At 38.8% G+C, this 25,628-nt stretch overlaps 1 protein-coding gene across 1 annotated transcript in view; it reads right to left on the bottom strand.

Annotated features, from left to right (window-relative positions):
• Positions 1–25,628, bottom strand: part of PCDH15 (protocadherin related 15) — a 772,236-nt gene that overhangs the window by 151,719 nt on the left and 594,889 nt on the right. The window contains exons 22-23 of the mRNA XM_084633606.1: positions 3,792–3,932; positions 851–963 (exon numbers count right to left, since the gene is read on the bottom strand). Of these exons, the coding sequence (XP_084489732.1) occupies positions 851–963; positions 3,792–3,932 (254 nt within the window). The remainder of the gene's footprint in view (positions 1–850; positions 964–3,791; positions 3,933–25,628) is intronic.

Below are 25,628 nucleotides of genomic sequence, written 5' to 3'. Positions count from 1 at the left end.
CTCCCAGTGGGAAGGATTTGGAGGTCTGTGAAGAAGGCATGCCACACAGCCTCCTAAACTTATGTATCCCCAGGATCTACAGATAAAGAGATCCATATCCAGAACTTATGTATGGTGATGTCAGTGCAGCTCCTGGAGCCTACTTCCCTCCCAGTCCTCCCACACTTGTATATGTGCACGCATACCCCTCCACCCTCTATCCCCTTTCCCAAGGAGTTGCAGGTTAACAATGCCACAGTTAATGATGCTTCTACTAGCACTGACTTAGGCACAGACTTCCACTGTGACATTTCCCCCCATCTTCTTGGCCATGCATTCATGGAGAGGTGGATATGTTCAGGCAGAGGTGGTATTCTCCCCTTTGTGTAACTCCAGCCAAATTAGTTTCTTCTCCTCATAGTCGTCAACACTTTCTGAAAATCAGTGCCCTTTAATGTGTCTCATCTTGTGCACACAAAAATTGAGGAGCCACAAATAATTAGTCACTTTTAAAAAAACTGGTCTGAACTGCTACACTGATGTCATAAAAGCTTTCAGTACACCAGCATAATCAGTAAATATGGTCAGTCTTTCTATGCCTGGGTCCAACCAATTGTCAAGAGGCATAACATTCAATAACATGAGACTGAAAATGAAACAAGTACATTGTTAGCCTCTTGTATCATTACAAATTAGTACATTTTTGTGATAATTTACAGTGATAATAAATTTAAGACTGTGCAGGAAGCATCACAGAGTGGCATTAGCAGCACACTGTAATAATCACCAGCATATGTAAGATAGGAGTTCAAAGAGCAGCTGTTTTAAATGTATCAAAAGAAGTACTAGTGATGGAAACAAAACACTATACCTGTATTCATCCTGGGCAAATCGTGGAATTACTGAGGGTTGCAATACAGCAATTTCTACAGTGGTGGTATTGAACTTCACAGGATCACCATCATCATATGCAATGACCACTAGCTATAAACAAAACAAAAATCACTCATTTAACATGGATAGAAATATTTTATGTCGAGTTCTATCCAGGGGACCCTTACATTTTCAGGAGCTCACAAACTGGATATCATTTTTTAAAAATGCAAATCAGATGCTATCATAAAATAACATAGGGACATAATATACAGGCAAAAAAGGCAACGATAACGAGCTATAGGCTTAACTGATCATGCAGAGTTCAGGAAATCTTTAAACGCACGTATGCTGCAAACTTGAATTCAAGTCTCCATTCTCTTATACAAAATACCAGCTCCAAAATACAGTGACAGCCCAAAGTACATTCTTTAAACTATCTAGTGGATTTCCTTAATATAGTATTTGATCAAACCAAAGATATGGTTGAAACCATTTCAGCTCTTCTACCATAACAGGTAAATCCCACTTTTACAAATCCTTATTTTGGAGATTCTGCATCCCTGTGGCTGATAATAGGCTATCACATGTTGTCCCTTTTTACAGCTCCCCAACTTATGGACGTTATCCCCCAAGAGCAAGGCTGTCTCATGATTCAAAATGGCACACTAAATGTTGGCATGCCAGCATGACTTTGGGAACCTATATACATTTTAATGCTATTTTGTAATAAGGATTTTCTGTTTTCTCTGATTATAGATTGCCATCTACCTGCAATCTGAACATGATGACTTCACCTGCCGTACCATAGTGTTTTTTAACATTAAATAATTCCCTCAAAAAAGCTTTTCAGATTGAGAAAGATCAGATTTCCAAATTTTCAACAAAACTGTGAATTCAGTGCAGCTGAAAGGAGACAGAATTCAAAATTGAAGTCCTATATCCAAAGAACAAGTAATGCACTACAGACAGCAAGGTGAGCCCTGTCACCCCAGACCACTACTGTGCTAGAAAAATAAATTAGAAAGATCTCCTTAGATTGTAAGGGTACTTCTCTTATTCTTGTTTCTGTTCACGTTTTATTGCTTATTTGGTGTCCATGCCTGTTCAATCCTAGATCCCTCAGCTGAGACAAACCAGATTGCTTGTAAATAAGATCATTTATTCTCACTCTAAGCTGAGAGGTTTGAAGCACAGCTGTCAACTAGTAAGAGGAGAACAACCAGGCTACTGAGACGGAAAATGATAGGACAGCCTCCACCCCAATACCTCTGCCCCTAAGGTCAGTTTTATTTCAAGAATTCACCACTCTTGACTTACTCTGCACCTCACTCCAGCACAGCCCTTCTATCCCCCTTCTGCATGAGGCCCATCTCTTCGCAGAATCAGTAGGGTCAGTGCAGAGACAACATATGTAGGAATGTAGCTGCCATGTCCCCTACAGCTGTGTAACTGGGCTTCAGAATTTGACCGCTTATTGGAGAATTCATGGGAAGCATAGAGGGGTGATAGAAAGCCTGTATCATATTAATACTAATGTGAGCACAAAATAATTCCTCCTCTGGAAAATTTTATCCATGTATTGACTCAAAAGCAAATCAGAAACTTTTCATGTTGTCAGATTAATCCACAGAATGCAACATTATTCAAGCAGAAATGTGAAACAGTGACTGAACAGGTTTATGTCATTACATTTAAAAATAAACAAACATCTCTTCTATCCTAGTTTCAAAACTATATAAACAAAAGGAAGGGGAAAAAACATGACTTAAGGACATTTTGACAGATGGTATTTTCCACATCAGGAAATTAGACATTAAAAAACCCCAATCATTACAAGATACATTTATACATTTTTCTCCCATTGACATTTTGTCATTTTCAGCTAGGAAAAAGTGTGATTAAAAAAGAGCTATTACAACCCAACAAATCAAATGAAAACCACTAATTGTTCTACATTTGAGCCTCTGCCTTCAGGTACAATGAAAACAATACCACAAAAAAAATTAATTCTTTGTCAAATTATTCTTTGCCATCAATTTATTTTTTTAGAGTATGGCTTTAATAAACTGAAAATTCCATCAAAGTTTCATCAAAACTTTATGCTGAATTTCTTACCACCATCAGACAATTAATAGAAACAGCATTTCATTCTAATTACACTTTTTGATAGGCTTTATACAAGACAAATACGTAGACAGATACCCAGTACTACCTCTTATATAACTTTCAGAGAGACGGCTTCTCTTCTCCACCCTGCTCTTTTAAGAGAATCTTAGACATATCTGGAATCAAACTTTGCCCTGACTTGCACTCTGTATGACTCTACTGAAGTCAATGGGTTTGCATAGAGTGTATGGTAGGGGAGAATTTAGGTGGTTCTTATTTGCCTTGAAGATCCATTCTTCCATCTGTTCAAAACTACCACGTCACAACCACTATCATAGTGCCTAACCAGAGGAGGCTTTGCCTGTCTGTCGGCATCTAGCTACTGCATAGCAACACTGCTCATTAACAGACCTGAGAGAGAGAATTCTTAATTTTTTCCTCCAGAAACTGCACAGATTATTTCACAGCTCTCATAGCTTTTGCTAATCTGAAAGTAAACAATGAGGCTTGGAGTCTGTCTCTCCTATATAACAGGAAAATATACTGCTAGTGGGCCACTTGTGGCCCTGAGGATAAATTTTGTACTAATTATGGATGTAGTTTTACTTAAAGAAACAAAACCAAAAATAACATCTCCAGAACAGTAAGTCCGAAAACTTAGAAAAGAGGAAACAAGGTTTTAATTCAAACTACATTTTCTTCAATCACAAATGAAAACTGGTTAAATTTGAAATAATACATAATATAAAACCAAAGGTATAAATGAAATAACATTTGTCATATTTCATATTTTTATTCATGTATATGCATATGTCTGCTGATATTCATACCTTAAATATTGTACTGGGCTCTTCATTAAGATTTACTCGAGTTACTACACGTCCTGAATTTTCCTCTACATCAAAAATGCTGGCACTGTAAGGGAACTGGATGACATCTACTTTGTACCTTACACGACTTGCTGGTGTACCCTGTAAAGCAAATGTATATTTACAATTGGAAGAATTCAACACAAATATTGAAATACTTTCTTAGTTTTGCACAAAATAAGGAGATGTATAAAGAATGGGACAGAAAACAACACTGGAAAATATTATAACATAGACTGATGGCCTATCCCCATTGGGAAAACTATGTTCATTTCTAAGGGATTCTCCCAAAAAAGATACAGCTGCCATTGAAGAGGTCCAGAGATGAGTGATGAAAATTATTAGAGGTTTGGAAAGATTTCCTTATGAAGAAAGATTGAAAAGACGGGACTGTTTAGTTTAAAGAGGATATAAACAAGGGGTGAGGATATAAACAAGGGGGGAGGGTTTACAAAATCATTAATAGAACAGAAAAGGTAAATCTCATAATACAAGAACAAGGGGACATTAATTGAAACTGAAAAACAACAAACTGATAAAACGGATAAAAGGAAAGAGTTTTACACAACCTTAGGACACTTGCCTCCTTCCTCAGCCATCACTGAAAAAGGCATAGCACTGCCTATGAGCTTTTCTAAACTACATCCATTTGCACAGAGAATAAATAACATTAGCAGACTGTTAAGAGACTGCATTACAAAATTGTGTGCATATGCAAATATAGTTTTAAACCACTGTTATAGCTTTGACATACTCAACCAATTTTCACCAGACCACTAAAAGACACCTTTGTGGCATGGGGACGCTCCATCAGATTTCAAGTTACAAGTTGAAGCTGTTCCACTTTGTATAAATAATTGAAAGATCACTGGAGCAGGAACTTGAAGTTGGATCCACCACATCCCAGGTGAATGTCCTAACAAATGGGCTATTGGGCATAAGGCTGTCATTGACAGCAGCATCACGAGTCCCCTTCTTGTCCTCTGGGAATGGTGCCTAAGTCCCCTTATGAATTTAGCTCCCAGCAATTTTTTTCGTCCAAACGACTTGGTGAATTTGTGCCAAACACATTAATAATTTGGGTCAACCCAAACCTGTATTTTTCAGGGATTAACTCATTGGTTACAGCATTTTGCCCAGCTCTAGTCCTGACCAGCTCCAAACAGAGCCTGAAAATTACTTCTTAGAATAGGAATGTTTGTGCAACCTTAACTATGTGTGTTTTTACACCAATAAGAAGATCAACAGTTACTTTAGCTAAGACAAACACTAGAATACATATATGTAGAGCTCCATGTGTTTCACAAATGTGAAACACAAAAAAAACATGAAAAACAAGGAAAATGAAATAAAACAAAAATACTCATTCCCACAGTGGTGGCTCCTATGGTTCCTGTCCTATAAGACTGGGACCAGTTCCCCATTCCCAGAGTTGTGACCCGGCACATGAGCACCTCTCAGGCCAAATTGGAGTGAGTGACATTGTGACTCAGTGTGCCAGGTCACAATACACGGAATGGGGAGCCAGGCTCAGCTCAATGGGACAGGAGCCACCTCTGCAAAGTGAGTGTGGGACGTGCTCATTCTGTGCTACCCAACCAGGGCCTCCCACCTCCCGGGGGCAGGAGCCAACCCCCTGGGTTGCGGGGAGGGGAACGGATAAATAAATTAACAAGATATACCCCAAAATAGAACAAAAACTATTAAAATAAAAAGCATTTCATGCGTTTTTTAGATATAAGCCCTCATACACCAGGGAACAAACCAAAAACTGATTGATGAGGTTTAGAAAAAAACTACGTCTATGGGCAAGTTACTCTATAAGTGTCCATTTTGAAGTTTCTTGTAGCCTACTAAGAAGTATCTGGTATTGGCCACTGTCAGTGACAAGACACTGGACCATACAGACCACTGGTCAAATTTCTAACTGAATGTCCACCAATTTCTAATGGCATTGTTACTTTAATAATTATATGCTTTGAGCCAAATGCTGCTGTTACTCCTCTGATTCCATTCAATTTGATGGAGTTTCATAGTTGTAATTGAGAGCATTATTGGGATCTATGATTTTTGAGATTTTTAGCTGGCAGAGTAAGGAACAGAGGCATTGCTTAAGGTTGTCTACCCTCTAACGTAGCTTTCAGCAACATTTTAATTAGAGTATAATTTCCAACACACCATATAGACATACATTTTGTTTTTCAGTTTCTCAAGCAGATCCACCTCTGTATGTAATTAAATAATTAGGATCAGTTAGTCCACAGGTGTGCAACAGGAGCTGAGAAGGACATATGCACTCCCAGGTGCCTGTGCACACCAGTGGAGTAGCAGTCCTACTGCTCCTCAAGCACTTTACTGGTTGATCCAGGTATTCTGGAGGCATAAGTCACCCCAAGAGGAACAAGATGGGGGATGCCATGTGCAGGTGCTCAAGTAAGCATATGCTGCACTCCTGTAGAGGATGCACCTGCTGCCCTCCCCTTGCCTGGCAGGGAATTCTGCCACTCAATGTGCAGCTGTGCTTTAAAAGCACTGCTGAACTGTTAGATATTGGATTTTGTTTTACATACAGAATCAGAAAACAAAAAGAAGGATGTACTCTTCATCAGCTGTCAAGGCTTGCTTACCAGTGCTGTTAGAAAACACAATGTATCCATTTGATTTTAAGTAGCTACTGTAATTAACAATTATATACTGAGCCCCCATCCAAGGAAAGGGATTTATTACAGAAAGCCTACATCTATCTGTGCATGTCTCACACAGATCGCAGACACATTCACTACCAGAAAAACAAATTAAAAGGGGAAGCAGAGGAAAGGCAAAGGAAAGTAAGAATCAATACTGGGCGGTTATAACAAATTAATTTTGCAGCTACTGTAACCTGACACGATGACATATTAATATTAACAAACTAAATAAACAGCATTTTCTAATAGAGGTTCATTTAACTGATTTCATCTCTATTAATACTAATATCTTAAATAAAAACATTTCCTTTAAAAGGATGCAATTAACTAATGCAGGGGGTCACAAACTATGAGCTACAATTCAGTCCTGGCTGGTCTGCCAGCACAACTGCATTCTCCAGTCCAGCAAATCTTTAACTCCATGTGACTCATGTAATGTAAATAAAAGCTGCATATTTTGGACAGAGTATTGAAAAAACTTTATTTTTTTAAAAATCAATCTGCACAATGTCAAGTTTAATTCTCGCTAGGGCTGTCAATTAATCACAGTTAACTCACGCGAGTAACTCAAAAAATTAATTGCGATTAATCGCAGTTTTAATCACACTGTTAAACAATAGAATACCAATAGAAATTTATTAAATATTTTGGATGTTTTTCCACATTTTCATATATATTGTTTCCTGTGTTGTAATTGAAATCAAAGTGTATTTTATTTTTATTACAAATATTTGCACTATAAAAAGGTAAACAAAATAAACAGTATTTTTCAATTCACTTTGTACAAGTATTGTAGTACAATCTCTTTCTCGTGAAAGTGCAATTTACAACTGTAGATTTTTTTTTTTGGGTTATATAACTGCACTCAAAAACAAAGCAATGTAAAACTTCAGAGCCTACAAGTCCACTCCGTCCTACTTCTTGTTCAGCCAATCGCTAAGACAAAAACATTTGTTTACATTTATGGGAGATAATGCTGCCCTCATCTTATTTACAATGTCACCAGAAAGTGAGGACAGGCATTTGCATGGCACTTTTGTAGCTGGCATTGCAAGGTATTTACATGCCAGATATGCTAAACATTTGTATGCCCTTTCATGCTTTGGCCACCATTCCAGAGGACATGCTGATAATGCTCGTTATAAAACTAATGTGTTAATTAAATTTGTGACTGAACTCCTTGGGGAAGAATTGTATGTCCCCTGCTCTGTTTTACCTGCATTCTGTCATATATTTCATGTTATAGCTGTCTCAGTTGATGACCCAGCACATGTTGTTCATTTTAAGAACACTTTCACTGCAGATTTGACAAAACTCAAAGAAGGTACCAATGTCAGATTTCTAAAGATAGCTACAGCACTCGACCCAAGATTTAAAAATCTGAAGTGCCTTCCAAAATCTGAGAGGGATGAGGTGTGGAGCATGCTTTCAGAAGTCTTAAAAGAGCAACATTCCGATGTGGAATCTACAGAACCCGAACCACCAAAAAAGAAAATCAACCTTCTGCGGGTGGCATCTGACTCAGATAATGAAAATGAACATGCGTCAGTCCACAGTGCTTTAGACTGCTATTGAGCAGAACCCATCATCAGCATGTCCCCTGGAATGGTGATTGAAGCACAAGGGAAAAAATGAATCTTTAGTGCATCTGGCACGTAAAGATATTGTGACGCCGTCTACAACAGTGCCATGAGAATGCCTGTTCTCACTTTCAGGTGATACTGTAAACAAGAAGCAGGAAACATTTTCTCCTGCAAATGTAAACAAACTTGTTTGTCTGAGCAATTGGCTGAACTAGAAGTAGGACTGAGTGACACTTGCAAGCTCTAAAATTTTACATTTTTTATTTTTGAATGCCTTTTTTTGCACATAATTCTACATTTGTAAGTTCAGCTTTCACGATAGAGATTGCACTACACTAGTTGTATTAAGTGAATTGAAAAATAATATTTTTTGTTTACAGTGCAAATACTTGTAATAAAAATAAATATAAAGTGAGCACTGTACACTTTGTATTCTGTGCTGTAATTGAAATCAATATATTTGAAAATGTTGAAAACATACAAAAACATTTAAGTAAATTATATTCTATTATTGTTTAACAGTGCAATTAATCATGTGATTAATCATGATTAATTTTTTAATCATGTGATTAATCATGATTAATTTTTGTAATTGCTTGACAGCCCTAATTCTCACACGTACGATGGTGCATTTCACTGCAAGGTAACCTAGTTACGTACACGGAGTCCGCCATTTACACGTATAGAAAATGCCAAGCAGTATTTCAATCTGACATGGATCGATTTATTTTTCAAAAATGAGAAGGGTGCACTGGTGGTGAAGATAATGAAAGTCCCAGACTTCTTCTTTACTGGATCGGATGAGTACCTGTTGCCTCAGTGTGTTAAAATATAATTGTTATTTTATATTTTTATTTATAATATTTTATTCTTTTCTAATTAGTAGAGAGTAGGGCTGGGTCTTTCCCTTACACAGCACAGAAATTCAGATTTTAACATTAAACAAATAAAAAACCACAATATAGTCTTCAAAACTGGACAACTATTGTTTTAAAACCAACAAATAACCCAATGTGTTCTTTTAACAATTTTGTTAACATTTTTGTGTTGCTTATTGTTCAGTTTTATACATTGTACTTTTATACATTGTGTTTTCCCTGTTTGAACACCACATTTTGATCTCAACATTTTTTAAAGTGCAGTGTACTAAAACTGTTCTTGAAGCATTTCTTCGAGTGCACATTGCTAGGAATTTCTATTATTACAATTGTTTACATTAAAATGAAAAGGAAACATGTACATTGTTTATTTACGGTGTTATCGTTTACATGTATGTAATAATTAAAATAAATAATTTTCCTCAAGAAGTGTTAATAGTGGGCCGCAGTACCAACTGCAGCTGCACAGGTGGGCCTCAGGGAAAAATGTTTGTGAACTCCTGAACTAATGTATCCATTACCTTCTGATTATCATTCCATTAATCTCCCTCTAGGAACCTCTAAGGAACAACCTTTAAGTATCAAGACCAAGTCCTTAGGCACTGTTTAAACAATTGCTGGTCCCAAATTAAATGAATGGATGGGTCCTTTGCAGCAGTGATTCTCAACCACGGGTCTGGGCCCCCCGTAAGGGCTGCGAGCAGGTTTCAGGGGGCCGCCAAGCAGCGCCGACATTAGACTTGCTGGGGCCCAGGGCAGAAAGCCGAAGCCCCACCGCATGGGACTGAAGCCCAGGGCCCTTAGCCCTGCCACTTGGGGCTGAAGCTGAAGCCTGAACAACTTAGCTCCGCGGGGGCCCCTGTGGCATGGGACCCCAGGCAACTGCATTATTTGCTACTGCCTAATGGTGGCCCTGGCTTTTGTATGCAGAAAAACAGTTGTGGTGGCACAGGTGGGCTTTGGAGGTTTTTATAGCATGTTGCAGGGGCCTCAGAAAGAAAAAGGTTGAGAACCCCTGCTTTATAGTTTGTGTCGATCCTTATGATCTATCAAGTGGTATGTTAAACAAAGTACAGAAGTATATATCCCTGGGATGCTTAGAAAGTTACAGCTGTTAGCCAGCTGGGCGAAATGCTGATGGTGATACCAAAAAAACTGAGGCTGTATGATGAAAGAGTAGCTGCTGTAGAGCTCTTCAAGGCTTTGCAGAGTCTGGAGTCTCCTTGGAGCTTAATCAGTCTATATAAAACTTATACTTTTATTTTACATAAAGTATTTCCTATTAATCAGGGCCGTCTCTGAATTTAAGAAAGGTATTTTTATGTGTTTTTCCAAACTGAGATTTTTGCTTGCTTATATTGGTTAATATAAAATCATTTATTATTCTTGTTATTATCAGTCTACCCAATTATTATCCTCATTACTTTTCTTCTTTGTCACTAGGAACCAGCTGTGCTCTTTCCAATCAGAGACAAGATTTCTCTTAGACAACTGGCAATTCCTTTTCAGACTGCTTTCCCATCTGTAAAATCTGTAAACTTACTTTCTTTCCCTCACTCTTTGCCTACCTTGTGTACTGATATAGTAAGGTTTTTGAGACAGGAGCTCCTACTCTTGTTCAATACCTAGCACAATGAGGCACCAATCTTGTTTGGGCCTCCAGGCACTGTAACTACTATTGCAACAACAATTGTACGATCAACACAAGATGCAAACTTCCAAAACATATACTTTCCCCCAGCCTATATTACAGGATGAGCTGGCTCAGGGCTTCAGAGAGGAGCTTAGTGCATCAGGGAGGTGAATACCAAATGTACTTTCAGCAATATATCATGAAACATGTTCACATCTAAGCAAACCAATTTATTCTGTGGAGGGGCACAAAACTGAACAGAAACACTAGCAGCTGAAATGATGGTTTCCCATCATGACAAATGTTCTGTATGAAATCAACTGCCAACCAAACAACCATCGTGAGATCCCCTTCAGACCTGTTAAAGCAGCATTGCCTCAAGTGAGTTGAGTTAGTGGGGCACTGCACTATAGCATTTATCAACTTTGTTCTGTTTAATTATTAAAACTAAACATGTTTCATCTTTTATACCAGTATCTGACAAAGAAAATTTCAGAAAGTTCACCTCCTTTGAATTTCTAGTTGGAGTGTTGGACTAGACATTCAGTGACTGCACCTTCCTCTATCAGAGCCATGCAGCTACTGTATGAAATGATGTACAGTTACATCATTTCATACAGTAAAACAGTTCAATCTCTGTGAATATAAATTACATGTTGAGGGGCTCTATGAGGAAAAACAACCAACAGCAGGGTGCAAAAAAGATATCAGAAAAAAATAGGAATAAAGCTTATATTGCCCTGAAATTTTCAGATATTTTTGGATGAATCAGACTCTGCATGACCCAGTTTCACATTCAGAAACCAGAAATGTTGACTGATTTTCTAAATACATGCAGATAGCATTTGAATACCTGCATTGTACTTAATCAGGCAAATTATCAAAAGCGAATTTTCTCTGAAAGTTTAATGAAATATGATTGGTAACTTTCAATTGCATTTACTAATATGATACAAAATAGCTTTGCTGTTATTGATCATGCATTCTACGCAGCATGTCAACAAATTATCAGTAAGTACAACAGTGAACTTGCAGCACAAACTGCATCAAAACCAGGTGGAGAAGAAAATATACTTTTACTAAAAGAAAGAACTTTTTTATCCTACTCGAATATATTCTGTTGATGATAAACAAGAGGCATTGAGAACACAAATTTATTTCTATTGAAACTATGTAAGATAGCTCCACTGATACTATGGTAATGAACACTGCAGAAATGTATAGCTGCCAGATTTTACTCATGGTGAATAGTATATCTGAAATCGATAGGACTCATTGAGGAGTAAGGAACTACTCAATGTGGGTAATGTAGCAGAATTTGGCTCTATTTATTTGGACTAAAATCACATATTGCACGTAAACCTTTAATTCCAGTTGCAAACTGGTGGTCCCAGTTTTACATATGATTAAAAAAAGCTTATCTGTCACCACAGTACAAGAAGTTTAGAGCTTAATCCTTCCTGATTCTTACCAGGGTGCACAGTGGGGCTAGGGCAGAAGGACCTTTATCCATCTGTTGTGCAATCTGTAGACAAGCCAGTCTGCTCAGTAGTCCCTAGTCCCCGGGTGGTACATGGCACCCTGACGTGGGTGAAGAGAAAGTAGGGTGATGGACAATCCCCACTTTGTAGTGGCCTGAAGAACAGGACTGGCGTATAAGGGAAAGCATACACAATAAAAGGGCTTCATAGTGGGGACACTCCTCCTGCACACTGTGGAGTTGGGACAGTGAAGAACTGCACATCTAACTCAGGGGGGCTATGTCTAATGGGACCTTAATGGTGTATTTTAAGAAAGAACATGCTTAACTATTAAAGTATTTAATTGGATATAATTTTAAAGATGTTCAGATCCTTGCAAACATGAAGAATTTCAAAGAGGTCATAGTGTACCAAGGTGATTATACATTCAATGTCAGGAGGAAACCCAATTTAATAATTTTTCTTCAAGATATGATTAGCAAGACATTACTTACTCAAATCCACATGATTTTGTTCAGAATGACAATCACTTATGTCTGGAAGACCAAAACCTATTATTATCATTAATGATCCACACACTAGGTAATTAAATACAGAAAGCTGGCATGTGACTACAGATTCTGATGCAGCTACCAACTTTGTTTTTATGTCATAATTTCTGAAAGCAACAAAATCAGGATGATGATATATAGATACAGAGATAGGCCACAATATAATTGACAAAATCACCAAAGGATGATTTGGCTAGAATTGCATAAAGTTTTTCAACTGCAACTTTTTTTGGCAAACAATGCAGATTTGGCAACATGGAAACATTTCACATATCTGTACTGGTTTCACCGATTTCAGTCAAGAAAAAAAATCAAAAACATTCTGAAAAAAGATAATGTTTCATTTCAACATTTTTGAAACTAAAAGTTTTGATTTTTCAATTCAAAATAACTTTTTGCTTTGAAATGGCCCATGATAATTCAAAAAAGGCTAAAACCGGCTTGGAATAGAAACGAAACATGTTCTTTTAGGTTGAACCAAATGATTCATTTATCCTGAAACATTTTTTGTTATTGTTTTTCAATTGGCAGAAAATTTTGGGAAAAAATGTTTTTTGTTTTGATCTGAAACTTTTTATTATTGGAGTTGCCAGGGTGTATTATTGTATATTATTGAAAAATGTATTATTCACTCAGCTCTAGATATAACAATGTGGGTTATTTATGCTAGTTTTATTATTCTTTAACAGTTAATCTTTTGCCTGTATTTTAAATAATTTTGGATGCAAGCCTATATTATAATGGGACTCACAGAATATGTCTACACTGTAATTAAACATCCATGGCTTGTCCATGTCAGCTGACTCAAGCTTACACGGCCCTAGCAACTGGGCTTTAAAATTGCTATGAAGCCTCCATGAGTCCCAGAGCTCAGGCTCCAGCCCAAGCCCAAGCCCAAACATCTACAATTTCAATTTTACAGCCCTGCAGCCCAAGCCCTGCAAAGCCAAGTCAGCCGACACAGGACAGCCACAAGTATTTAACAGCAGTGTAGACATACCCCAACACCTGCTAGGTAAAACTGTTCATGAAGCCACTGAGTAAGCAATATGCATAGCAAGAGCAACACAAAACACCATTTTTCAGTTTTCCTCTCACTACAACTGCGTTAGGTACCACATTAAAAGTAAGCACTTACGAGCATTTGGGCCATCCATAGCATGCACCATTTCTAAAAGATGGCATAACCCAGTTTTGGGAGGGGGGGTGGGGGGGTTGTTTTTTTTACACAGCCAAAACTCCTACTGCCCTCAGTAAGAACATTGTTTGAGAAAGGCATGCAGGACTGAGCTGGCTGTACCAAATTCCACACCACTTAAACTATGCAAGGAGGCTGCGGAGGGAGGCCAGGGGCAGAGCGGCCTGTGTACCTCTCAAATGGCCATGGGATGTTGATGATGGCAATAAAATAACATTAATCTCTTAGATAATGTTTTTCATATATATACAGTAGAACCTCATTTATCCAAGACTCCATTTTCTGGTTCTCCATATTAATCTAACAACCAGCCACCTGGAGCTAACAGCGGTGGGGCTCAGGCTGTCAGCCCTGCGCATGGTGGGGCTCCTACTGTCAGCTCCTGGGAGGGTTGACATCCCAAGCCTCGCCATGCACAGGGTTGACAGCTCAAGCCCCATGCCCATTCTCCAGTTTACTCAGAGTTTTGGATATTTGATCTGGACCGAGTACTTTACAAAGGAAGGAAAATATCATTACTCTCATTTTACAGATGAGTAACTGAGACATAGAAAGCTGGAGTGACTTGCCCAGGTCACACAGGAGGTCACTGGATTTCATCTTTCAAGCTCCACTATAGTTCACCCATAAAGAACTGGAAAACCCCAGGTCTATAGGGATGGAATGGATTTTATTCCTGGGAAATAACATGGATAGTGGCACAGGGAATGAATTGACTTGCTAACAGAATCCTGTTTTACTAAGTTATATTTTCAGTCCAGAATTCACACGTGAAATACTGTGCGCGTTTATGACACTATATGCAAAATGAGAAATAAACAACAACAATAGTAGCTTAATGAATTATCTGCATCTATAGATACTGGGCCAAAATCTGCCATGAATTACATCCTGTGAAGCATCACAGAATTTGAAATTTTATGGAGTTCCACCTACTTTCATTCAAAAGTCCTATTTTGGAGGGGGGGGCGGTAATCAAATTTAAAAAATCTGAAAATGAATTTCTGCACTGGAACACGAAAACTGCAACATTTCATGTTTTGAAATAAAATTCAACTTGACAAAGTTTTTGATAGGAAAATGGCCCAGAATTAAGTAGCGAACATTTTAGTGAAATTTTGCAAAACTAATATTCGCTATTTAAAATGAGAAAGAATATGTTCATTAGTCATTCAGTGACCGGATGTGTGCATACACATCGACTCCATGGGTGCTCTGGGGTAGCTTTGCAGATCAACTCTTCCCCCTCTCTCCATCCAGCCCTACCGCCTGCCGGTGGGCCCCGGTGATCATCTCCTGCTCCTCCCGCCCACCGTGATCATGTGTTCAGTGGCGGGCAGGAGGCACTGAAGGAGAGGGGGAGAAATGGGGGAGGGAAGGGTTGGGGGTGGGAAGAGACAGGGAGGGAGTTGGGGAAAGGGGTGAAGTGCGGGTGGGGCCTGGGACAGAGTAGGGGTCAAGTGCCCCCTGGAAACTCAAAGCCTCTGAAAGTGTGTATTAAATCGGTAAAATGGGCAAAAGAAAGGACAAACTGCAGACAGGAGTCAGCCAGAGATGCAGCCAGTAGGAACAGAAGCAGCCAAAGCAAGGATTGATGCACTAGGAGAGAGGAATAAAATGGGGCCCAGGCAGGGCCACCCCTTCCACCAGCATCCTCCTGAATTCTGCAGGGGAGAACTCCTTCCTGGGATCACTAGGATCCAGGTGGTGCCTCCTTTCTCCCACTCCATGCGGAGCTTCACTCCGCACCTGTCTGTTTAGATTGCAACACTTCCTCTTCAGGGTAGGAACCTTCTACTACTGTGTCCACACACTGCCTAGCACAATTGGGCCCCAATTCTTGGTTGGCCCTTAGGCACAACTGTAATAAACATGAACGATAATATAGACGCTGGCCTGGACAAGAGATAGTGCAGAGCCACATGATCTTGTGACAGTTTTTTGGGGTGTCCAGGACTGTGGGTCACTGCTATTCTCCAGCCTCCAGTGAGAAGGAGTCTCTCATGTGGTAGCTGGATGTCAGCTCCCTGACACTGCCAGCTCTTCAGCCACTCAAGCACTCTTCTCTGGCCTCTGCCAGTTCCCAATTTGCTTTACAAATTAACACTTGGTGTACCCCAGTCCCTGAACACCTCAGAAGCATCCCCCTGTGGAGTCCAGCCCCTTCACTGAACACTCACAGTAATTACAAGTTTTGCTACTTGCCAGGGAAGAGCATACACACATCAGCTTGTTTGATTGAATTGAGTACCAACTCTAATAATCGCAACATAACACAGGAATCTATTTATAGTGAAAACTAGTATAAGTTTATTAAAAAGATTGTGAGAAATGATAATAACAAGTTACAAATAAAATAAAGTATAAAATGCTTCTCCTAAACCAAGACTTAACTATAACAAGCTAATCATGTCTAAAGCAATTTTTTACTTATGACCTTTCTTGCAACATTTCAACCGAGGGTGGTTGAGATCCTGTTTTCTCATGGGCATAACCATATTGCCCAGTTACCCCCTCAAGTGGTGGATAAAAGAGGTGTCCTGTTGCCTTCCTCTTATCCCCATACTCTCTTGATTTGGTCTCCACATCAGAATGACTCCCTGTGGCGTCCTTTCGAGAGTGCTAGCTCCAAAGTGTCTCCCATATTCCTGTTTGTTTCACATCTTTCCCTGCCTCCCAAATTGTTTTTCCTGTTGACTTTCACATGTAAATAGGGATGTCTTTGTGTTAGCTTTACAATGCTGAGTTTACACATGAACTGAGGCAGGTGATTCCACATCCCTTTGTCTGGCAAAAACACCTTGCCAATCCCGCCTACATACATACAGCTTCTAAAATATCACCCATACATGTATCATGCAATGATTAAGAGGATCAGTATGACATAAGCTTCCATTAGACATCTTACATGATCGTTTATGGGTAAATACGGTGAAAGCAGTGTATTAGGTGTCATGAGTTTGTCAGACTTGATAGGAGTGGCTGTTCCAGAACAGGGAACCCTTTGCCAGTTGGCATTTAGGAGTTCTTAGGGTCACAGACCCTACTGGAGGACTTGGGAAGGCACAATTTCTGCAGGAGAACTGTGCAGACTGCACCATCCTTTAGAATGGTCCAGTCTACTCCTCTCTTTGTGGCTGGTTAACTCTGCAGAAGAGTGCAGAGGAAGGTGGGGTCATGCCCCCACCTCTTAATCTTATGCTGCCCCTTTGGAGTATTGGATGTCTCCACTGCCACACCAAGAGAGCCATGTGGGCACTCAGCTGCAGCTGTGACAAGTCCTATGTAGATAACCTTCAATGGTGGGGAAGGAGCCTTCTTGTGTGCTCTCTTCCTCTCTAGGAGTCACATAAGGACATGTCACGATTTCGCCCTTTACTGCAAGGCATTTTTCAGATCCATCACTTGAGCTATTTTACTTATGAGCATACAGTTCAGCAGCATAGAGTCTGATCCTGAAAACTTTGGTTCATATGATAAAGAGTTTTCAGGATTGCTCCCATAATTATTCTAACAGTGCAATTTAAAGAATTAAAATTATACAAACTCGTAAATCCATGAGATAAAATTACTTAAGGAGGTACTTACGTATATAGTATATTTCCTTCAAACAAACTTTCCACTTACACTATCAAATCTAATAGCAATCCAATGTGTTTTCAAAGATCAAGAACTGACTGTTTCATAGGTTTTCACCCCAATTAAATATTCATAAACATTTTAATTTCCACTGGTTGTTAAGAACTGTAAGAATGATCACTGATGATTTCATTAAGAGCTTGAACTGAGGAAAAAGTTCTCAACGTACTGCTTCACCAGATAAATCCATAAATGATTTCATACCCAAGATAAGGAAGCAATCTGATCTTTAAAATTAGTGTTCAATCTCCCTTTCCGGTAATGCACCCCATCAATACAGTACAACAACAACAAAAAAAGAGAGGATAACGGGAGAGTGTAGAAATGGATCATTACAGCTACTGCAGTGATAACCTGTATAGAACAGGCATGCTTATCAAAGGGGAAAAACAGCACCCCATAATATGTCAGCCTCATGAATATTTACTTATAAATAAAGCAAGCAAATTATGTTTGAGATTTATCAAAATTCTAATGGTTCAATTACACCCCCTGCTAATAAATTGTTACTGAATCACTATTTGGAGGCTTACGCATTTTGAGAAGATGGCCATAATTATCCGGCATCCTTGAGTGGCATTATGCCACTTAAATAAAACATGAGTTATCGGCATTAAATAAGAAAGAAATAAGCCTTTTTTCCCTCTCCAGAGAGGAACAAAGGTGTCCTTGAATAATTAAGATGTGTGTAAAGCCATCTGTGCAGACATACTAAACATTTTCACTTTGTCAATCACAAAGTACTAAGAAAACTCTTAGCAACCTCTGTTCACACCCCACCACACTCTCAATTAACTCTTTTAAAATACATGATTTGGCAAACATTTGTGAATCGCATTAAAGAGATCAGATTCAATGCTAGTCCTGATGAGCAGAATCTCCCCTCTCCTAAGAGTCAGCAAAAGCACCTAAGTGAGTTTTGACCACTGCAATTTTTGAGGCTGTGGGGCTCACTGTTTGAGGTACTAGGACTGTCTGTTCCATGGACCTGTCACATTCCATCCCTCTACTCCCACAATATCTTTTGAGTACAGATCCCTTTATCTTACTAGTGGAGACAGGAAAGAAGGGCTTGCTATGCCTACTTTCTTGGCCATGCAGTGGGTTTTTCTCATTTAGTATATGGTTTGGCCATAAGAATGGCCATACCGGGTCTTCCAACAATGGCCAATGCCAGGTGCCCCAGAGAGAATGAACAGAACAGATAATCATCAAGTGATCCATCTCCTGTCGCCCATTCCCAGCTTCTGTCAAACAGAGGCTAGGGACTCCATCCCTGCCCATCTTGGCTAATAGCCATTGATGTACTGATCTAACATGAATTTATCTAGTTCTTTTTGGAACCCTGTTATAGACTTGGCCTTCACAACATCCTCTGGCAAAGAGTTCCACAGGTTAACTATGCGTTGTGTGAAAAAATACTTCCTTTTGTTGGTTTTAAACCTGCTGCCTATTAATTTCATTTGGTGACCCCTAGTTCTTGTGTTATAAGAAGGAGTAAATAACTTCCTTATTTACTTTCTCCACACCAATCATGATTTTATAGGCCTCTATCATATCCCCCCCTTAGTCTTCTCTTTTCCAAGCTGAAAAGTCCCAGTCATTTTTATCTCTCCCCATACAGAAGCCGTTCCATACCCCTAATCTTTTTTGTTGCCCTTTTCTGAACCTTTTCCAAGTCCAAAATATCTTTCTTGAGATGGGGAGGCCACATCTGTATGCTGTATTCAAGATGCGGGCTTACCTTGGATTTATACAGAGGCAATATGAAATTTTCTGTCTTGTTATCTATCCTTTTCTTAATGATGCCCAACATTCTGTTTGTTTTTTTGACTGCTGCTGCTGCGCTGCACATTGAGTGGATGTTTTCAGAGAACTATCCACAGTGATGCCAAGATCTCTTTCTTGAGTTGTAACAGCTAATTTTTTGGCCTTCCTAGTTACATTTTTACACTTTGTTTGCCAGAGTTTATGCTCCTTTCTATTTTCCTCATTAGGATTTAACTTCCACTTTTTAAAGGATGACTTTTTGTATCTCACTGCTTCTTTTACTTTGTTGTTTAGGCATGGTGGCAGTTTTTTGGTTCTCTTACTATGTTTTTTAATTTGGGGGAAAAAATTTAAGATGAGCCTCTATTATGGTGTCTTTAAAAAGTTTCCATGCAGCTTGCAGGGATTTCACTTTTGGCACGGTACCTTTTAATTTCTGGTAAACTAACCTCCTCATTTTTGTGTAGTCCCCTTTCTGAAATTAAATGCTACAGTGTTGGGCTGCTGTGGTGTTTTTCCCACCACAAGGATGTTAAATTTAATTATATTATGGTCACTATTACTAAGTGGGTTCAGCGATATTCACCTCTTGGGTCATATCTTGTGCTACACTTAGGACTAAATCAAGAATTGCCTCTCCTCTTGCGGGTTCCAGGACTATTTACTCCAAGAAGCAGTCATTTAAGGTGTCAAGAAACTTTATCTCTGCATCCCATCCTGAGGTGACATGTACCCAGTCAATATGGGGATACATGAAATCCCCTTTTATTACTGAGTTTTCTATTTTTATAGCCTTTCTAATCTCCCTGAGCATTTCACAGTCACTATCACCGTCCTGGTCAGGTGGTCAGTAATTATATCCCTACTGTTATATTCTTTTTATTAGCGCATGGGATTACAATCCTTAGAGATTCTCTGGTATAGTTCATTTAAGATTTTACTTCATTTGATTCTATGCTTTCTTTCACATAGAGTGCACCTACCAGCACCACTTGTTTTGTCCTTCTGATATATATTGTATCCTGGTATTACTGTGTCCCATTGATTATGCTCATTCCACCAAGTTTCTATGATTCACATTATATCAATATCCTCATTTAATACAAGGCATACTAGTTCACCCATTTTATTACTGAGACTTCTAGCATTTGTATATAAGCACTTTAAAAACTTGTTACTTTTTAGCTGTCTGCCATTACATGATGTAATTGAATGGGACTCTTTTTCATTTGACTGTTTCTCATCAGCTCCTACCTGTATTTTATCATTTTCCATCCTTTCCTTCTTACGAGGACACAGAGAACCTCCATTAATAAATCCTCCCCTAAGGAGGCTGTAGTAAAGAATAAATAAAAACATCAGGATTGGGTCTAATATGATTTACAAATCATGACTGTGGATGACATTATGTAGTCTCTCACTTCTGCAATACATGCACACGGTACTTTATGCATCTGCTCATGGGGATTGCTTGCAAAACATTTTTCTCTCTTTCACACTTCTTGGCCAGGATCAATATTCCATTCTACTATTGCTTGACTATTGTCTTGCAGTGTTGGATGCTTCTGGTCCCAATCTTGCCTCTGAAGTTTTTTTTTTTTCATTGTCCCTCTCCCTCTTCTGGTAAGGGTCCCAGAGGCCTTTTATCCTTGCCCTCCTCCTCTTGTCCTTTTACATCATATATCATCCACTCACATGGCTTCACCTATCATCTTACACTGAGTCACAAATCTTCTGCTCTGTTTCCCACAACCAATTCCACATTTCAGCATGTTTCTGAAATTTCCACCTGGATGGGTTGCCAATAGCTTAAACTTAAAACGGCTTACACTGAACTCCTTATTTTTCCTCTGAAAATTTCTTCCCTTTCCCCTTTATCTGTCTCTGTTGACAAGGCTACAATGTTTTGTCACTTTGGCCTATACCCTGAGGGATCATTTTTGACACTTCCATGTCCTTCATCCAGATTGTGAGCAAAACCTGAGGCTTTTCTTGCTTGACATTTATGAGATCTGACCTTTTCAAAAGGTAAACACTTTCATGCAGGATATTATCACATTCCACCTTAACTACTGCAACTACTGCTATTCCAGCCTCCTGGATGTCCACATTGCCCCCACACCAATCCACTCGAAACACAACTAAACAAAACATGCCAATCTGACAGTATTCCTTTCCATTTCTCAATTGGGCCCTGATTCGCCACTGTATTACTCCAGTTTTACACCATTATACCCCCAACGGAGCTCTGCTGATATAAAACTGGTGTAACATAGTGGAAAATCAGGTTCCTTGTCTTCACTTTCCAGATCCTAGCAGACACTCCTTCCTACTTAACCACCCTTGTCTATTACTGCATTGCCTTCTGCCTGTTTTGCTCAGCCTATGATGCCAGCCTTGATGCCTCACATTTGGCTGCTTTTCCAGCGCATGGAATACCATTCCTGAATTGGTCCTCTTCTCATTCAAGGCCTGATCCAACAAAAAAATATATGAACTTCCTCCTTCAATGTATGTATACATCTGCTTAAATTTAAGCATGGGCATAATTGCTTTCTTGGATTGGAGTCTCAAATACCTACCTAAGACTCAGGTCTATTACAATTCCTTCAAAAAAAAAAAGAATTAAAGACTTTTGTATTTAGTTAAATTTATTTACTTGTATTAAAAATTAGAAATAATGGATGCTTAACATAAGTCTTTGGTGAGTAACCACAAAATCTTATTGCCATCATTCTTGTTGTCTGTCCTTCGCCTATTTAGCTCTTCCTACTCTTCTGATATCCCTTTTGTTGCATTATTTATGAAATTAGATTGTAAGCTTTTCAGGCAAGGGCCAAGTTTTATTAGTATAGTGAGATGCCACGCATACTTTTGGCATTATAAAATAATAAATAATAATTCCAAAACCAGATACTGTAATAGTTCAAAGATCAGATGTGCCAGTTATTTTCCAAACCATACTTGAAATAAAGTCTCTTTCCTTGGGCTCAGAAGGTTGCACAACCCTTCTCCCTGGGGCCAGTGATTCTGATTCGTAATCTCTCTAGCATGTAATATCTCTCATTGGCTCACGGATTGCACAGCCCTCCTTCTTGGAGATAGTAGTGTCTGTAGAGCTCCCCTCCCACAGAAGAGCTTCTCTCTTTCTGAGCACCTCCTAGCAACTGAGCAGAGATAGCCTTTTATCAGATGGCTCAGGTGCTCATTATTCAATTAACTGTCTAGTTCACCTTGAGCTTGGACTCCCCTTAAAGGGGCCAGTAACCCTGTGAATAACTTTGTTATATCACCCTCATCACTATAATACCTGAATGCAATGAGGGGATCTCATGAAGATAATGGGGAGTAACTAAGGACCTGATTTGATCTGCAAAACTTTTATTATGAGTGATATGTAAGGAGGAAAAAAATCCAGCTTGATTTTCACCCCAGGCTGACAGTTAGGAAATACTTCTTTCTTTCTTTCTTAACTTGTAAAATAGCAATATTTTAAAGCTTGGATACTTTAAATTAGATATGTCCTATATCCAAATTTTTTTCCTGCTATTCAATTATATTAATTATCTGCAATTCACACAGAATCACATTTAATATGGAATTGGTTACGATACAAACATGGAATCCCACCCTGACAGTTTAGAGTCACTTTTCACAGTAAAACTTCAGCTTAAGTGTTTTTTCCTGAAGTGATAAAACAGACTGATTTGTATTGCCCAATTAAGATCCAATTAGATGAAAAAAGTACCAAAAAATTGATGATGGTCACAGTGAAATCTTTATCCCCCTAAGACAAGTTTAAAGAAAGATTCTTTGTAATAGCAGAGAAAAGGTTATTTGTTGTATTTTTTCTATGATAGTCGTTCATTCATTACCCATCTGTCTTGTGACATCTCTTAATGTCAAAGCAGGCCCCAAAATAATAATGTGGAGGATAAAACAGCTAAGCAACTTTAATTCAATAGAAAAAATAAAAGCCAATTTGTTCTTTTCAATTTTCTCTGATTTTCTAAGTCAGGAAGTGGCTTAGTATTGTTAGTCATTAGTTGGAAGTAAAATATCGACTATCCAAAATGTATTAAATTGTTTTATTTTTAATAAGTAAGGAGAAAGAATTCCTCTTTAGACTTTAGCAAACCTTTATGGACTTTTTCTTTTCTTTTTTTCTGAGCATTAAGTTTAATCTTCAGCTTTTTTATAAAACAACAGTAAATTGCAAAATCCATTAATGGTAACTTTATTTTCTGTTCTAGTCTCTTTTTTTTCTGTTCTAGATTAATTAAAATAATTGTGCATAGAATTCTATTTATTTTCATAACAACCTATATGCATGCACTCAGAGAGAGAGAGAGAGGTTGTAATAGAAATATACATATATGTATACACATCATATATACACACATCTAAATAACGTGTATGTATTACTGTATATATATTGGTAACACATTAACTTTTAAAAATGCTATTAAATTACTTTACCTTAATAAGTAAAGAAAAAAAATGGTCTTCAGATTTTGGCTAAATTTTTTGATTCATTTTCGCCCTTTTGAAGCTTAGTTTAAATTTCCACATATTTATATATATGCATACATACAGGGGCCAGCTATATATGGAATGGAATCCATATATACGGATTTAAGTTGAATCCTATGTGATTCTACCCAGTGATTTTGCTCTCTTTCTCTCTCTCTCACACACACACACACTTTGGAATTTAGTGGGTAACTCCCCACCCCCAGAGCAGAGAGGACATTTAAATAAATATTAGAGAAAGCATTGTAAGGAAGGCGTACTGGGGAAAATTTTTGTTGGACGTTTTATATTATATTATCACAGACCTTTTTAGAGGTCACAGTCAAGATCTGGACTCCATTGTGCTAAATGTCATATAAACTCACATGATGTATGAAGTGTAGTTGCTGTGTTGGCCACAGGATATTAGAGAGACAAGGTGGGTGAGGTAATATCTTTTATTGGACTATGTAATGGTGGTTGGGTGTGTCTGCCGTCTTTAAACAGTTCTGGCCCTGGTATTGGGCAGTACCCCAGGTATTCTTCCCAGGAGGCAGTGCCCTCTTGGTCTGTTCTATCCCCAGATCTCTCGCTGGGCCTCTGAACAGCTCAGATCCCTTTCTCAGGGTTATCGCTGTCCAGTTGTAGGACATTTCCCTAGTAGCATATAGGGGGGACCAAGTCTGGCTACTACTCCAGGTCCCAGCCCAGGGACCCTAAGAATAGCAGCCATGTGCCACCGTGTTACTTTAATGAAACTGCTTTCAGTTCCCTGGGCCACTTCCCTGAGGCCCCAGCCTTCACTGATGCTTCACCCTTACGTCAGGGCTCTCCTATATTTAAGGCCCAGCAGCCAGCAAGAAGCTCTTTCTCACTTCTCTGGTTCCTGCCAGCACTGAGCTGTCCATGGTACTGCAGTTCCCTTTGGCCAGCCAGGAACACCATCTGCACTCCTCTGGTGCGAGCAAGGAACTGTCTCTGGTTCTGCATCTCCTTTTTATATGGCCCTCTTGGGCACTGATTGGCTGCTCCTTGCAGCCTCTCTGATTATCTAGCCCTTTGTAGCCTCTCTTGGCTGCTCAGAGGACTTAGCTCCACTGCTCCTTTCCTGGGATGAATGTGGCAGGACCCTGAGGCTTCCAGCAGGGGATCTCCTGACCACCTCATCACAGACCAACTTCTGTGAGAGAGACAGAGCTATTCAGCATATTTGGAGTTGTATGTAGTGGTCAGAGGGTTATAGATGGTGAAACTGGTGAGGATAATATTTCATTTCTTTTCTACTTCCTGAGCAAATGCAAGAAACAAAACATTATCCCCAAAGGTCTCACCATCTATTACCTTCTGACCACTCCATACAATTCTAACTATGCTGAACAGCTCTGTCTCTTGCCAACAGAAGTTGGTCCAATGAAAGATTATTACCTCACCCATCTTGTCTCTCTAAAACTCATACAATGACATTTTCAATACTCAAAACATTGACAACAGTAGCTGTTGGAATTGGTTTCAGGACCTTCGGAGGGAGTGAACTATCTTGCCAAATCACCACTTTATCTATGGTCTGGTGATATATTACAGAATTCTTTTGTACATGTCTATTCATTAGAGCTGGTCAAAAATTTTCTATGGACAGTCTACGTTTCCATAGGAAAAGCAGATTTGCAAAAATCAAAACCTTTTCCTGGAATGTACCAATTTCATCTAAATTGTCATGGGAAATTATCAAAACTTCTCATTATGATAATGACAGTTAAATATTTATATTATTCTATTCTATGCTATTGTAACAGTCAAAATGATAAAGTTGAAACAAAATGATTCAATAAGATCAAAATGAAATATTTTGGAATATTCCTTTTTGTG

This window comes from Lepidochelys olivacea (genome assembly GCF_965140295.1).
Source record: "Lepidochelys olivacea isolate rLepOli2 genome assembly, chromosome: 7".
In the NCBI taxonomy this organism is placed as follows: domain Eukaryota; kingdom Metazoa; phylum Chordata; order Testudines; family Cheloniidae; genus Lepidochelys; species Lepidochelys olivacea.
The sequence above is the reverse complement of the archived record's forward strand: the minus strand, read 5'-3'. Positions and strand labels throughout refer to the sequence as shown.